General features: G+C 36.1%; 1 protein-coding gene across 1 annotated transcript; it reads right to left on the bottom strand.

The window, feature by feature from the left end:
* Positions 1-3,055: 3,055 nt before the first annotated feature.
* On the bottom strand, positions 3,056-4,129 carry LOC108713614 (4-galactosyl-N-acetylglucosaminide 3-alpha-L-fucosyltransferase FUT6). The gene has a single exon (XM_018257157.2). The coding sequence runs from the start codon at positions 4,127-4,129 to the stop codon at positions 3,086-3,088; it is 1,044 nt and encodes a 347-aa protein (XP_018112646.1). The 3' UTR covers positions 3,056-3,085.
* Positions 4,130-14,859: the final 10,730 nt, after the last annotated feature.

Here is a 14,859-nt window from a genome sequence, read left to right as displayed (position 1 = left end):
TTTTTACTTTAATAATTATAGAAACCCTCCACTATAAATGCAGGTTAGATCTTTTTTCATGGGCCAAATCTTAATTATAGTCAGTCGCCATCCTTCTTTCCTGTTTTCATTCTGCTATCCTTCCTGCCCTGTTTCATTTTATGTCTTCAAGAAAAATTTCTCCCACCAATACATGGCACTGTTTTAAATTATTTGAAAACAAGGAATCTGTTCATATTTGGAGCATATGAATATAGATTGTGAGAGTAACTTTTGTTGAATATAGCATCATCTTCTGGCAGGATCTGATTTCAATGAAATTATTGTGTGGTTAGTTTTAGAATGTACCCTTTTCGTTTCCAGAGCAAAAGCAGTTAATAATGTGGGACAATAATTAGAATCAAGATTCTTAAAAAATACAATGTCTTTTTATTTTTTTCTGATGTGGTGCCTTTAAAATTAAAAAGGTATATTTAATAGTTAAAAGTGCAGTAATTTAGTAAATGAAGAATTCAGACAGAGAATAGATTATTTTACAAAAATATTGAGATACAGCTTTTCAGGTATCTAACATGAACCTTAATAATAGACTATAACACTATAAATACTGTATACAGAATAAACGTAGAAACTTAACAAAGTGGTAGCATACAACAGATAATTAGCTCATATCAAATAACTTCATCAAAACGGTTTAAAAAAGGCATTTTAGACAAAATAAGACAATTCCAAAGGGGAACATGGAATTCCCCCATATACTGTAGTACAGGTATTGGGTACCTTATTCAGAAGCCCAGTATCCAGAAAGCTCTAAATTACAAGGCGGCATCTCCCATAGACTCCATTTTATCCAAATAATTAACATTTTTAAATATGATTTATTTTTTCTCTGTAATAATAAAACAATACCTTGTAATTAATCCCAACTATAATCCTTGGAAACAAAACCAGCAAAACTGTATTTCATGCCTGATGGGGCAATTACTCATATGACATTTTTTCTATAATTCTATTTATTTGATTAATCTCCTTTTTGTCTATAGTAATAAAACAGTACCACATCACAGAAATCCACATATGTATAGAGGGTGGGTGAACAGGAGGTAGGCTGAACTCTGCCCATGGCCCACCCAGCCCACTGCCAGCTGTCAGCTTATTTAATACTCATGTCTGCCTGCGCCTCCCTCTCTGGTGGTGGGGTGAGTCTAAGAGATGGGGTGGTCAGTCGTGCCTATAGAAAACATGATGGGCAGGTGCAGGTCAGCTTTATGCATTCAACTATTTTTTGGGTCAAAATTGTTTCCTTGAGACAGAGTGGCAACTGAAAGATCAGTAAATAGAGTAATATTCTTAAATTGACAAGGAAGATTTATGGCTTGTCTTGTTTCCTTCATAAAACTATCTTTGATGGGGGGGGGGGAAATATATTATGGCAGATCCATCTCTAGATGCTGCATTCCTGGCTTTAGGTGTATGATAAGCCGTTTCTATAACTGAAAGACTTTCATGAGCTTGTAGAAGGATGTGAGACATAAAGCCTTTATGAAATGTCTCCTTTAGGCCTCAGAAATTGTTCTGAATCAATGTTATTTTTATGTGCTCTGTTCTCCATCAGCCATTGCGAGAGTAATAGTAATTTTTCAGCCTCAGCTCCATTTATCTCTTGTTGATTTAATCCATATACATTATGCAGTTCTGACTGGATAGCACAGGTATGGGATCTGTTATCCAGAAACCCGTTATCCAGAAAGCTCAGAATTACCGAAAGCCTCCATTTCATCCAAATAATCCAAATTTTTTAAAAATCATTTTTCTCTGTACTAATAAAACAGTACCTTGTACTTGATCCCAACTAACATATAATTAATTCTTATTGGAAGCAAAACCAGCCTTTTCGGTTTATTTAATGTTTACATGATTTTCTAGTAGACTTAAGGTATGAAGATCCAAAATATGTTATCTGGAATCCCCAGGTCCTGAGCATTCTGAATGACAGGTCCTATACCTGCAGTATAAAGAGACCCCCAGCATTTCTTTTCATGTGCATTTGTATCTAAGTCTGAGAGGGTACTGGCGCCATGTTGCATGCCAAGCTGTGATACTAAATGTTCCTATAGTGTAGTCAATTCTATTTGTGATATCATGTTTTCCTTGTTTTGACCATATTTCAGAGGTCTCTGCCTTTATGTGTATTAACTGCTGTCTGGTTGTGAATTAAGATGCCCAGATTCGGGGGGGGGGGATCGTTAGTGCAGAGAGAACATTGCACATTCTGCACTAAAAGAGACAAAATTCTGATTTAAAAACTTGCAGGGTGCTGTTGCCTAAGGCAAGTTTCTCAACCCACCTCATGGCAGCAGTGTCCCTGTTTATACCCCTTGGTGAATCTTGTTTTCTCCACAATGTGCTGCTTAGTACTTCCCAGAGGCACAAACAAGAAGCAGGCATCTTACCCATATCTGGATAAATGTGGGGAGTAGATATTTTGGACATGGCCTATCATTAAATCTGAAGACATAGTTTGAGAAATAAATAAAATAGAACTACTAAAATATCTGCATTAAATTAAATTTGCATTATAAAAAACTAGGGATGCACCGAATCCAGGATTCGGTTCGGGATTCGGCCAGGATTCGGCCTTTTTCAGCAAGATTCGGATTTGCCCGAATCCTTCTTCCCGGCTAAACCGAATCCTAATTTGCATATTTGTGACAAAACAAGGAAGTAAAAACGGTTTTCCCCTTCTCGATTTGGATTCGGTTCGGTATTCGGCCAAATCTTTTGCAAAGGATTTGGGGGTTCGGCGGAATCCAAAAAAGTGGATTCAGTGCATCCCTATAAAAAACACATATTTATCGTTGTATATTGTATGTTGGGGATTTCTAATGGGGATATTCCTTAAAACCAAATATAGGAGAATTGAGTGAGTCCTTCAAGCAAGAAGCATATTAGGACCAATAAGGGACTAGAAGATCTAAAACAGGACCGGATGGAGATATGTCTTCTTCAATTTGGTGTGAACGTCCCATATTATTCCACATATAGGACCAAACAGTAAAAGTGAAGTAAATTATGCAGATTTCCTAGATGTAATAAATGAATTTGTTTAACGGAACCATGTGTCTATGCTGGGAATGGTTTTATAAGGGGGTGCTTCTTTCAGTACTTTGCATACTCTACAGTAATCAGACACCCAATATCTTCTCTTTTTCGTTGGCTGCAACCTAGATCTCCAGTTATAATACTGTCTGTATCTCTCATCGTTCTTATCTAGTTCAAGGAGATACAAAGCCAATTTTTGTGGTGTAGAAAAATCCTCAACGTGAATAAATGAGTCCGAGGGGATAAAACGTTCATAGTTTTTACGTGAAGGGCCCAATACTACGGGTACTGTTCCTGACAGCAGTGAATTGCTCCAGAGCTTCTCTGTAATATAGTCTTCATGGATAGAATTTTCAAATGCCAGATAGAATTTGTATTGGGATAGAGTTTCTAAAGTGTTAATGTGCGAAAGAACCTTTGTTTTTGATCCATATATGTCAATTATTAAATGTTTTTTCAACTCCGAGTAATATTTATATCTCTTGGAATTTTTATTCCAGTTACTGATTGCCCAGGCGACAAGCTTTGATTTCACAGGGATAGTAAAATTCTGACTTCCATCATTCCTTTCCAGCCAGCCATAAGGAGTAAAGATATCTGAGTCAGCCCTGAACGACATGGTGAGATTTATAAGATTATCCATAATGCGCAGATTAGGACTATGCGATCTTGACTCCTTGCTGAACCAAATCCAGTACTGATTAGTCGGTCTTGGGATTTGAGGTAAAATACTCTTATTTTTATATACTTCCCGGTGGTGGATAATGACAGCATTTGCTGATGGATACAAACTGCGGTTAACTGTGAAGAAGCAACCCGAGGAATCCAAGTCAGGTGGGCAGTCGTTCAGGGGAAAGTGATAGTGAAAAGGCCACGTCCAGAGCAGTATGGTGAGTTGAGAGGATTCTGGTCTAAAGGTCAACTCTGACCTCTGATGAATCTTTTCTGTAGAGTTTCCCTTACTTCCAAATAATACAAAAAACATTACGGAAAAAATACACTGAACAAAAAAGAAGAAAAATATTTTTTTCCACTTATTGGACTCCATTGTGCTGCCAACATCTACTTTTGTACCGTGACAAACTCACTTACTATGCTTCCACTTCCTATATCGTGATAAGCAATTTTTTGCAGTGGTCCTGGCCTCAGAATTCTGTCCTACAGTTAATTTTAAAATAAAAATTGATTAATTTCTGCTGTATATGTTTAAATTATAGCATTATATCATACTTTTCTCATTATTGCTAGTGATGGGCGAATAAATTCGCCTGGCACAAATTCACGGCGAATTCCCGCATTTCGCTGCTGGCGTCAATTTCTGATTTTTGCATTTTTTTTTCGTGATTGCTCAATTGCTCAATTTTTTCGTGAAAAGGTTCGAATTGCTCGATTTTAAAGTGAAAACGTTCGAATTGCTAGATTTTTTAGTGAAAACGTTCGAATTGATGGATTTTTTTGTGAAAATGTTCGAATTTCACGATTTTTAGTGAAAACTTTCGAATTTCACGATTTTTTCATGAACTTTCTGATTTCACAATTTTTCACGAATTTTTCGTGTTTCGCAAATTTTGCGGGAAATTCGCAAATTTTTAGACGAAGCAAAACGGGAGAGATTCGCCCATCACTAATTATTGTTTAATATTTAATATGCAGTTTTCATTTCTACACAGGCCCGGACTGGCAATCTGTGGGTTCTGGCAAATGCCATAGGGGCTGCTATAAGGTGCCATAGAAAGTCAGTATTTAGTGGGCTGATTGGGCCTCTGTGTACCTGAAATGCCAGGGCCTATTTTAATTCTCAGTCCGGACCTGTTTCTACACTCTCGCTGTACCAAATTACAGATGCCACAATGGACAGTAATAAACTCTATTGTAGCCCCTATAGATTATGTTGTAACTATACAGAGTTTCGGCAAACTGTAGATAAAATATTTTGAATTGAAGAGCAAACTAACTATAAAGCTGGCAAACACTATGGTTTATACAGCATAATACAGGTGTGGGACCTGTTATCCAGAATGCTTGGGACCTGGGGTTTTCCAGATAACGGATCGTTTTGTAATTTGGATCTTCATACCTTAAGTCTACTAGAAAATCATGTTAACTTTAAATAAACCCAATAGGCTGGTTTTGCTTCCACTAAGGATTAATTTTATCTTAGTTTGGATCAATTACAAGGTACTGTTTTATTAATACAGAGAAAAGGGAAATAGGGAAACCATTTTTAAAAATTTGGATTATTTCATTATAATGGAGTCTATGGGAGACAGTCATTCTGTAATTCAGAGCTTTTTGGATAACGGATTTCCGGATAAGGGATCCCATACCTGTATGTTGTATAGGACATGTAGAACTATGAAACAACAAAGCTTATGAATATGTGAGTTATAAAAGCCCATTGGGCCAGATTCAATTTGAGGAGAAAGATGTATCTCCTAATTCAAACCCAGATATCCCATAGAGCCAGATGCAATTCAAAGAGAAAAACATATCTCACTGTTTATCATATGAAAACTCTGTTGATGTTAGTGGGGAAAAAACAAAAATTAGCATTAAAAACAAGAAAATGCTATTTTATGGTTGATAACATGAAAATATATGAGCAAGATTCAAATCAACTCATCACACTGAATATGGAACATTTTATGAAACAAATTAACTTATATACCAAAAAGGCACCCAACCTCTTCTCGACCACTCTACCACCACTATAGGAAGAGAATTCCACAACTTTACAGCTCTCAAGTTTTGCAAGTTAAGATAAGATCTTCTTTTTTTTATTAGCTAAGTAACTATAGTAAAATTAGATATTTAAACTATGTAACTTTAGCCCCATGGCTACATAGCACCTTGTTAATATAAACTATAATAGGCATTCTGAAGCAAAGACACCAGTGCAGAGAACAGTACATTATATTTTAATTACTTTGGAACACTTTAATTTTTGTTGGTGTTACTTTTCCTTTAATGTAAAGAATGCAAAATGTGTCAGTCCATGCATTACCTTTCTTTACTCTCTCTGTTTCATAATCTCTTTGTTGTGTATTGGATATCTAAAAGGTGGCCATACTCTATAAGAGCCGCTGGCTTGTAAGGTTAACCAATGAGCAGATCTTTCCCCTATATGGCCATCTAAATTGGACAATAGTGGGCTTCAATCTGATCGCTGGCCTTAGGGCCAAACAATCGGATTACAATGGCAGGTATACGAGTAGTCGGAGCAAGGACCGCATCCCTGATGCGATGGGAAAATCAAACCTACCTAATGAACATCTGGGCCATTTTTGTCCTGATATTGGTCAGATGAATCCATCAGAGGGCCCCTTACATGGGCAGATAAATTGCTAAATAGGTCCAGACTAATGTAATTGCTTTTTAGGAGAAGGTAAGCAGGGACCTCGACTCTGGTATGGCAGTGGGTGTAATCTACGTAGACTTTGGTAAAGTATTTGATACAGTGCCACACAGAAGGTTACTGGTTAAATTAAGGAATATTGGCATGGAATATAGTATTTGTAGCAGGATAAAGAACTGGCTAAAAGACTACAAAGAGTGGTGGTAAACAGACCAGTGTTGTTAGTGGAGTACCGCAGGGCTCTGTACTAGGTCCTAGTGCAAATAATATAAATGCAAGTTATACACTAAATGGCAGTGTGTTGGGAGTTTCTTTAAATGAGAAGGATTTCTGGTTTTTTGTAGATAACAAGTTGTCTAATTCTGGGCAGTGTCATTCTGTGGCTACTAAAGCAAATAAAGTTCTGTCTTGCATAAAAAAGGGCATTAACTCAAGGGATGAAAACATAATTATGCCTCTTTATAGGTCCCTGGTAAGGCCTCATCTGGAGTATGCAGTTCAGTTTTGGGCTCCAGTCCTAATGGGATGTTCATTAATACACTGCATCGATAAATCAGTTCAGCTCGCCAAAAGAATCCTATTTGTAATGTATATGTATAACCAATGCAGGTATTGGACCTGTTATCCAGAATGCTTGGGGATAATGAATCTTCATTTTCATAATAAAAATTATCTCAAAGGTGAACCACGATTTTTAAATTGTTTACAGCTTAAAGGGGAACTATTGCAAAAATGTAATATACGCTTCAGCATACTGAAATAAGACGTTTTCTAAATACAATCAATTAAAAAATCTGTATTGTTTCTGAAATAATCAAGTTTATCTTCACTATCCCTCTCTCAGCATCTGTTTCTCTTCATTCTCTCTTCATGCAGGAGTTGGGTGTCAGATATTCATCGACATTTAGATCCAATATATCTTATTGGGGGTTCCTTTTGCCTATAAGATGTATTAGAGCTCACTAAAATCACCAGGCATCATGTCTCTCTACATGCAGAATTTGTGCAAAATGCAGTTATTTTGTTAGATTTAGTTTGTATTGGGATCAGCTACTGTATTTGAGCTAGGAAAGGAAAGGAATAAAGAGAAACAGTTGTTGAGAGAGGAATAATGAAGATAAACTTGATTATTTCAGAAACCATGCAGAATATTTAATTGATTGTATTTAGAATGTTTCTTATTTCCGTGTGATGAAGATTGTATTAAATTTTTATTTTCGAGATAGTTCCCCTTTAAAAGTAACACTCAGAGGGAATAAACAGACGAATTAAAGGAAAACGGGTCCAAATTATTGCATAAAATAAGGGGAAACCTGACAAAATCTAGGTAATGCAAAAGGACTGCAAAAGAAAGATGTAAAATCTGTGAAAATAAAAAATGGGGAACATAAAACTGGGGCTCACTGCATGTAGGTTGTGTCTGAGGTGCAAGACACAAACATAGATGGCTGATATAGTTAATTGCTAAGTTGATGCATTACATTTCCCCTTATGAGATCCTTAGGACCTTTGATTTTTAGGGTTGCCTATGCCGTGTCAGTATATCTATTTATTTGGTTTCTTGTCCATGTAGTCCAAATAGCAATAATGTTCTTTATAAGTACTATGCAGCACAACTTTGTTTAGCAAAACTCATTTCTAATTCTATACTAAGGTCACATCAGTAAGTAATGTATTCTTGGCAAAGAAGAAACAGAGGTTCTAATAAATATAATTTAATGAAAAAAAATTGAAATACGGGTTTGGGATCCATTATCTGGTGAAAAGCTCTGAATTACAAAAAGCACATTTCCCACAGACTCTATTTTATCCAAATAATCCACATTTTTAAAGATGATTTCCTTTTTTCCTGTAATAATAAAACAGTAGCTTGTACTTGATCCAAACTAAGATATAATTAATCCTTATAGGAAGAACTACATTAAAACAAAAAGTTTAAATCAATAAATAAGTCACTGGTTTGGGGCACTTACCTTTGGCTCGGCACGAAGATATTATTCTGCGACTGTACCAAGTGGAAAGACTTCAAGAAGCAGTTATCAGTTAGACTAAAACGTTTATTATGCACACATTATATTATATGATGAATAAGTGTAGCAAAAGGTCAGTTTGCACCTTCAGTTAAGGTAAAACATTCTTTACATATAACAAACACAGTTATCAAGATAAGCAGTTTCAGCAGTGAAAGGTTACTACACGGATATTAAATATCATTGACTTCCTTCTCTTTTTCAGGTACTTTTTCAGCCTAGCTTCACAGTTACTACCTAAACTTGCATTCATATATGTATTAAAATCAATGCATGGTTGCTAGGATAATTTGGGCCCTAGCCACCAGATTGTTGAAATTGCAAACTGGAGAGCTGCTGAATAAAAAACGAAATATCTCCACAAATAATAAATAAATATGAAAATATGAAAACCAATTGCAAATCGTTTTAATGACAATCTCTATATCATACTAAACATTGATTTAAAGATATAAAGTAAAAAACGAGAGGATTTTTTCGTATTTAGAAAAAATTTCAACTTTTTTTTTTTTACAAACTCTACTCTATTGCACTTCGCCTGGTCTGACCTGGTGACGTAAACTCTGGCGAAAGAGGTTCAGATTAAAAAAAAAAAACTTAGTAAATTTGAGTAGTTTCGCCCGTTCGCCAGAGTGCAACTTCGTCTGGCGTTAGGCTGCAAAGTTGTGCTAGTTTATCAGATTCGCTAGCGAATTTTCGCCAGGGACTCTTTTTGTAAATTGGCGAAGTGGCAAAATGACGTAACGCTGGGTAGCGTTAGCCACTTCGCCGGTTGGTGAATTTGCCCCTTTTTTTATTTTGTCGCATTTTATTTTAACTGATATAATAAAAGTTATGTTTTAATTGACTTCAGATACTCTTTTGATATTCCTTTTGCACCCAGCATCAACTGGCAGAGCACACTTGTGCCTAAAGTATTGGGGTGGAGCTATCACATCATTCACCTTGAGAAAGCTAATTTTGCGAAAACGCCCATTGGCGGATCTCTGCTTAATATATTGGTTTTAATACTGTTGAAGTTTTAAGCAGTTTTAAATATTCAATTGGGAAACAGTCAAGTGGGGTGGTGTTTGTTTAACCCATCGCTCGGTTCAACTTATCCTTATTCTTATTCTCTATTGCACTCCGGCACTGGAACTCCAAGGGGGTCGAGGATTTGTGGTTTTTGAGGTTACAGTCAGTTCTCTACAGCTCAGGGCAAGCTAATATCCAAAACCACATTCACGGTCACCCTGCCTTCTACAGCTTTGTGGTATAGAAAAATTATTGGCAGCAGTTTATGGGACAACTCCACCTCTCTGTATTTCATTTTCCTACTACTCTCTTATGAATTTGAGCTGAATGAGAATTAGTTTATCCTATATACTTTTTAATGGTCACCAATTAATATTGTTGCTAACTACAATCGATTGGGAAAGTTAACTTAATTACTATTGGTGCAGCACTTTATATTAATTGATTGTTATAAATTAATTTGATACATTTTTAATGAATTCTTATATGTACTTTATATAGTTATTAATTAATTGTTTCGTATAATCACAAAGAGGTACTATCATTTGATCTGCAAATAGTAATTTAATAAACTGAAACAATTGCACATGCACTTTAATAAGAAACTTCAGGTCAAGTGAAGGCTGACCACTAATCATTAAAGTGGTTAAATCGGTGTTGTTGCACGGCTGACATTTTATTGATTCTTAAATTCCTGTGGTCGTTTGTGTTTGGAATTAGAAAGATAATAACCTTTGGGAGACCAGTTATTGTAACTGATAGAAGCGGGGTGCTTTTCTTTCTCTTCTAATTAATTTTATTCTGTTACACTGATGTTAAATCAGCTTTAGTGGATAAATTCTAAGTAAATAATCGAGGGTATCATCTGCTCCTTCTAATATGGAGACATCACTTGACACACATTAGAAATTATGCCAAAAAGACATTGCGCAATTGAGCCCGATTTGTTGCAAACTGTGTATGGTTGAGTTAATGTTTGTGATTCTCTACTGCCGTGATCCACAACCAGTGACTCACAAGCAACATGTTGCTCACCAGCCCCTTGGATGTTGCTCTCAGTGGCCTCAAAGCAGGAGCTTATTGCTGAATTCCAGGCTTGAAGACAAGTTTTGGTTGAATAAAAACCAGGGATACTGCCAAACAGAGACTCCTGTAGGCTGGCAGTCCACATAGGGGCTACCAAAAAGCCAATCATTGCCTTATTTTTTACCACTCAGGAACATTTTTCACGCTTGTGTTGCTTCCCACATATTTTTACATCTGAATGTGGCTCACAAGTAAAAAAAAAAAAAAAAAGGTTGGGGACCCTGATCTACTGTATCTTCCCCTATATGGTTTTCTCTCTTTATCAGTGTTCAATGTCAACTATAGATGCTGCACAAACATTCTTAAATAAATGTACTAATTATTTTATACCTCTACAGGATTTTTAAGTAAGATCACATCACAGCAGTAAAATGTATCCTACTAAAGAAAAAAGGCCTAATTTATAAAAATCGGGCAAAAAGCAAAACACTAGTAAAGGGGCGCAAAGTGCCTTTTTTTCCTGACTTTGCAACTTCTCCCAAATCCACCTCTGTGCTGTATCCTGTGCACCTTGTGAAAAGATGTGAATGTTCGCCAATGAAAAGAGAATATTCAGCAATGCAAAGTAATTTGCCAAAACTTGTCATTCAATCTTTAAAGGTTGGTTAATTTCCAGTGTACAGCTTAAAGAGGTGGTTCACCTTTAAGTTAACTTTTAGTATGTTATAGATTGGCCAGTTCTAAGCAACTTTTAAATCGATCTTCATATTTTCTTTTTGATAGTTACTTGCCTTCTTCTTATGCCTCTTTTCAGCTTTCAAATTGGGGGTCACTGACCCCATTTAAAAACAAATGCTCTGTAAGACTACAAATATATTGTTTTTACTTTTACTTTCTATTCAGGCCTCTCCTATTCATATTCCAGTCTCTTGTTCAAATCAATGCATGGTTGCTAGGGGAATTTGGACCCTAGCAACCAGATTGCGAAATTGCAAACTGGAGAATAAAAAGCTAAATAACTCAAGAACCACAAATAATAAAAAATTAAAACCAATTTGCAAATTGTCTCAGAATATCACTCTCTACATCATACACAAATTAATTTAAAGGTGGACAACCCCTTTAAGCCCCTCTTCTACTCATATTCCAGTTTTTCACACAAAAATTAAAGACCAAATGCAAATTGTCTCAGAAATTAAGGTGTATGCCTTGGAAAACATTAGTCATTCCTGCTACTAAGGCTCGCAATTTTGCAAGACCTACAGCAATTAAAGGGGTTGTTCACCTTTAAATTAATTTGTAGTATGATGTAGAGAGTGACCTGCATTTGAAAGTGGGACGAAATCAGAAGAGAAAAGCAAATCATTCTAAATATCAAAACATCTAAATATATTAAAAATTTATACCTGCAAAGTTGATACAGAATTAGCCATTCTTTAACATAGTAAAAGTTAATGAATGATTGAACCACCCCTTTAAACAAATCTTGGTTCAACTCCTCTACTATTTTTTTTTTTGCAGCACTTTGCCCTAACAAAGAATACATATTTGCTTGTTTTACGTATCAGCAATATTCAGAGCTTAGCAAAGGGAAAGCTAAATATGGCCCATTGTCACAGACTTTGATAACTCAAGACAGCTTGAAGAGTGAAAACCTGGCATAACAACGGAGCTGGTCATTAAAATATATATTTTAATTACACATCAGATTGCTTTAAAATGTCCTTATGTGTCTGCATTTAACCATACATAGGGGCCGATTCACTAACTTCGAGTGAAGGATTCGAAGTAAAAAAACTTTGAATTTCAAAGTGTTTTTTGGGCTACTTCGACCATCAAATGGGCTACTTCGACCTTCAAACTAAAAATCGTTCGACTATTCGACTATTCGATAGTCGAAGTACTGTCTCTTTAAGAAAAAATTTCGACCCCCTAGTTCGCCATCTACAACCTACCGAACTCAATGTTAGCCTATGGGGAAGGTCCCCATAGGCTTGCCTAAATTTTTTTGGTCGAAGGATAATCCTTCGATCGTTGGATTAAAATCCTTTGAATCGTTTGATTCGAAGGATTTAATAGTTAGATCGAAGGATTATTCCTTCGATCGAACAATCAAATTATTTGCGCTAAAATCCTTCGCCTTCAATATTCGAAGTCGAAGGATTTTAATTCCCAGTCGAATATCGAGGGTTAATTAACCCTCGATATTCGACCCTTGGTGAATCGGCCCCTTATTGTCATTTTGATAGCAAATGTAATTTTGTTTTTTACATTTCTTGAGAGCAAATGTCATTTAGGTTTGTGTGTAGAAGCTGCCACATGGTGCACAAGGGAAACTTACACCCTGAAAATTGCAGGTCTCAATTAAAATACATGTTGGAGATGTTAAAGGGGTGGTTAACTTTTAGTATGTTATACAATGGCCAATTTTACGTTATTTTAAATTTTTTGCCTTCTTCTGACTCTTTCCAGTTTTCAAATGGGGGTCACGAATGCTCTCTAATGCTACAAATTTATTGTTATTGCTACTTTTTATATTATGTTTCTATTCAGACCTTCTTTTATTATTCATATTCCGGTCTTATTCAAAAAGTTGATTTGAGCCCTAGCAACCAGATTGCTGCGATTGCAAACTGGAGAGGTACAGAGTAAAATGCTAAATAACTCAAAAACCACAAATAATAAAAAATAAAAACCATTTTCAAATTGTTTCAGAATATCACTCTCTACATCATACTAAAAGTTAATTTAAAGGCGAACAACTCCTTTAAGAGTTCCTCCTGTGGGGAACTGTACCTATGCCCTATCTCTAGTCATACTGTATAAGGGGTGAGCATGTGGTTCTCTCTTTTTGGACACCACTTTGTTAAGGGGTTGATGTTACAGGAGAGCCTGAGTAAAATGGCCTCAGTAAGAAGATTAAGCCCTTATGTAACTAATGCATCATTAGTAGTGAAGTTGGGTATGTCTACTGGCCCTGCTTAAGAATCACTTGTGCCCAAGTTTCACTGTAAAAGTGAATGTTTTTGGAGTTATAGTTGGAGGTCCTGAAGATCCGTAGTACAATACCAGTATGCTGAGTAGAGGAATCACTTCTAGCAGTGCTCTACCCTTGGCAGCTGATGGAATAGGGACCCCCAAATATCTGAATGCTTCATACCGTACATCACAAGTAACAACCATGTTTCAAACAATGTCATATAAATAAATCACATGTATAAATGCAATGTAGCAATGATCCCCTGCTTCACTGGTACATTTTCAAATTAATTAACCAATTTATAATCATACATTTTTATATGTTTCAGACAATATTGACTGCAGTTTACTCATGCTTTAATTAGCCTTGGAGAGATCCCACAATGCTATTTACAGGATTATCTGTTCAAAGAGCACTATGCTGGTTCTTTATGAGCCCCAATATACCACACCCCTTTACCCAAAGTATTTACTCAACATTCGTAACACAAAAGCATCAAAGAAAGAAGAGAAACTGATTTATTCTGCTATTTGCTGGTTTGTTATGTTTTGTATGAATTTTACAAAGTTGGATTGTACACACTTATTAGCAAAAAAGGTTTATTCACAAAAAACAAATTACAAAAACATAATAATTAGCCCAACGCGTTTCAACCGTAAATCGGTCTTCACCAGGGGCATCAATGTGAAAAAGATAAGAAAGGCCTTATTAAATTCTGATGCTAATTGTGCTGGTTCCTGAGCTGCCATGTACCAATAATCTGAATTACTTACTAATGAGCCTTATATTGTGTATATATATATATATATATGGCAGTATATTGTGTTTTGGTCCTAAAGCTCAGTAAGTGACAGCAGCACAAAGCATGTGCAGTGAGTCAACAGAGGGCCATTTTTGGAGGCACAGATCTTCCCTGCTAAACTGCTGTGGTTGCCTTGGGATGATAACTGTAGAAGCCCAAGACATATTGTAAAATATTTCTGCCATATATCCTTAGTAGTGATGGGCGAATTTATTCGCCAGGCTCAAATTTGTGGTGAATCGCGGCAAATTCATTAAACTGCCGTGAAAATTCGCCGGCGTCAAAAGGATACATCTGTTGTCCCAATTCACAAGTATTTATAGTGCAAGGTTAAGAAAGACACATATAGTTTCAGAAACCACAGCACCGATACCATTCTGGACACTGTGCTGACACAGTCGATGAATCTTATTTGGCGATTGTGCTGAGACTGTGAGTCTGTCCCTAAGATGGAAATAGTTACACAGTTTTGATAAAACAAGCATGATGATTGGATGCCACTGGATGAGCCTCATGGAAGAGGAAATAGTCAAATTGTAAACTGTTGTATTGCTAATTGTTCCCTCCACAT

This window comes from Xenopus laevis, chromosome 4L, assembly GCF_017654675.1.
Source record: "Xenopus laevis strain J_2021 chromosome 4L, Xenopus_laevis_v10.1, whole genome shotgun sequence".
NCBI classification, from domain to species: domain Eukaryota; kingdom Metazoa; phylum Chordata; class Amphibia; order Anura; family Pipidae; genus Xenopus; species Xenopus laevis.
This window is presented reverse-complemented; position numbering and strand designations above follow the sequence as displayed.

Bases quoted from the DNA above. Each gene is read 5' to 3' on its own strand.
- LOC108713614 (XM_018257157.2), bottom strand. From the start codon at position 4,129: ATGGAGTCCAATAAGTGGAAAAAAATATTTTTCTTCTTTTTTGTTCAG.